At 43.3% G+C, this 2,500-nt stretch overlaps 1 protein-coding gene across 1 annotated transcript in view; it reads right to left on the bottom strand.

Moving 5' to 3' along the window:
* Nucleotides 1–2,500, bottom strand: part of skap2 (src kinase associated phosphoprotein 2) — a 19,946-nt gene that overhangs the window by 11,062 nt on the left and 6,384 nt on the right. The window contains exons 7-8 of the mRNA XM_063197931.1: nucleotides 737–861; nucleotides 98–161 (exon numbers count right to left, since the gene is read on the bottom strand). Coding sequence (XP_063054001.1) covers nucleotides 98–161; nucleotides 737–861 — 189 coding nt within the window. The remainder of the gene's footprint in view (nucleotides 1–97; nucleotides 162–736; nucleotides 862–2,500) is intronic.

The raw sequence follows: 2,500 nt of genomic DNA, 5'->3' as shown, positions 1-2,500 counted from the left end.
TGTGTGCCTATGTGTGTGTGTGTGTGTGTGTGTGTGTGTGTGTGTGTGAGAGTGTGTGTGTAATACTAGTGTGTGTGCGTGTGTGTGTGTGTGTGACCTCTCAGTACGAAGGTGATCCTCTCAACCCAATCCTCAGCCTCCCTCTGAGAACCTGCACAGAACTAGAGAGAGAGAGAGGTGGAGAGAGAGAGGTGGAGAGAGAGAGAGAGAGAGAGAGAGAGAGAGAGAGAGAGAGAGAGAGGAGAGAGAGAGAGAGGAGAGAGGAGAGAGAGGAGAGGGAGAGAGAAAGAAAGAAGAGAGAGAGAGAGAGAGAGAGAGAGAGAGAGAGAGAGAGAGAGAGAGAGAGAGAGAGAGAGAGAGAGAGAGAGAGAGAGATAAATGGAGAGTTGATTTCAGTAACTCAGCTGACTGATATATTTACTGTACGAGTAGACGAACTCAACCACAACCACACACAGACACACACACACACGCACACTAGACACGAACGACCACACACACAGCTGCTGCTGCTCAACTTAACACGCGCGTGCACACACACACACACAGTATATTTGAATTGAATACACACAGATGTACCTGCACACACACACAGACACACACACACACACAATACATGTAGACCCTTTTGTTGCCGAAATCTTAACACACATACACTCGATACACTCTTTCCCTCTGATAATCGATCGTAATAACACACACATGTACACACACACACACACACACACAGTCTCACCTGATAGACTCTCTTGTCGGGCGCGGAGATCTCGAAGCAGCAGTCCTTCTTGGAGTCTTTACGGAGTGTGTTGTTCGGCTTCACACTGTAGCCTTCAATACTGAAATCACCCTTCTGGACCTTATCTAAACACACACACACACACACACACACACACACACACACACACACACACACACACACACACACACACACACACATTTATATACACACACTGTAGCCCTCGATACTGAAATCACCTTTCTGGACCTTATCTAAACACACACATATTATACACACACATTATGTACACATACACACACACACACACATTATACACACACACACACACATTATATACAAATATGCACACTAGTGGTGGGCCGTTATCGGCGTTAACGTGCTGCGATAATGTGAGACTCTTGTCGCGCGATAAATAAAATATCGCACGTTAATCTATTCTCGAAATATGGGTTTTGGTATGCTCATCACCATAGCGTTCCATTGACGGACGCTTTCAGACTGCGCTCCAGTCGCTTTCTCCTCTCCACCTGTTGCTTCAGCAGATACTAAATATGAACAGTGTTTGCATGCTGAAAACATTAATCCCTCTGCCGTGGTAGGTGTTGTTTGAGTGCTTTTTCATAAGTGGTAGACTAAAGAGATGTTATTGTTTGAGGTGAAGCATAGAGACATTATTGTGTGTGAGTAGCCTACCAGCCCGACATAGCCTACATTTCCTCTCGCATTGCATGGAACACATAAACAACTTCCAGAAATCTTGCCTGTGCCATAATTGCAAAATATTCTGTCCGATATGCATTTTGAAGATTGTCAAACTGAAACTGCCAATATACTCTCGCTGAATGTTTGTGTTGCATTCGCGCATTTGCGACTCAGTGAGATATTCTCATGTCAGACGGTAATAAAACTCGCGGTTGTCGCGCTTGATTTTTTTTTTTGCAAACTGAATTAATTTCGAGTTGTAACACCTCTGGAATTCTAACTCTGAGAACAACTGTCAGGTTTAGGCCAAATTGCCGTGGGCCAGTGCTGTTGGTTCTACATATCCAGTAGCCTGCCTCTGCTGAGGGCTGCTGAGCTTACTTGTGCGCAGAGCTCCTCCCTCTCTTAAAGGAGCCGCTGTTCTTTTTAACAGTCAGTGGCAGATTCTCTCTCTCTCTCTCTCTCTCTTAGAAATGCTGAATTGTTGAGGTCATTTTGTTTAAATAGCCTAATTGTTTGATAGATTTATCTGTATTTGCCTCTATAGCGCCGTTCATTTTGAAATTTTAGTATCTTATAACTATTGGACACACTTTGCACATATTGCAGTGCGTTTTTTTTTCATCACCAAGTATCAACATGACAATTTTTTTGAAAATGAGATGCATTTTGGGAACAAAAAGCGTTTTTTCCGGCATTATTTCGCTAGCGCGCCATTTCTGAATGAGCCATTTTGATATAGATTAATCTAGATTAATCTAGATTAATTTCAAAATTACAGTGAGATTAATCTAGATTTAAAAAATTAATCTATGCCCACCCCTAATAATAATACACACACACACACACACACACTTGTTACATTTCTCGCTGCCATAGTAATAGAAGGTCAAGTTGCTGACGGTAGGGACACATAGGAGGCGAAGCAAGCGAAGCGAAGAGAGGCGAAATCCAACCGTCATCAGGTCGTCGCAGCGAATCAAATGGAATGGAACAGTTATGTTGTTGATTTGATTGGGCCGCGGCAGGCGAATTCGCTCCTCATTTGCATAACATTAA

The sequence above is a fragment of the Engraulis encrasicolus genome, chromosome 5, assembly GCF_034702125.1.
Source record: "Engraulis encrasicolus isolate BLACKSEA-1 chromosome 5, IST_EnEncr_1.0, whole genome shotgun sequence".
In the NCBI taxonomy this organism is placed as follows: Eukaryota; Metazoa; Chordata; class Actinopteri; order Clupeiformes; family Engraulidae; genus Engraulis; species Engraulis encrasicolus.
Note: the sequence above shows the minus strand (reverse complement) of the source record. Positions and strands in the feature narration are given on the sequence as shown.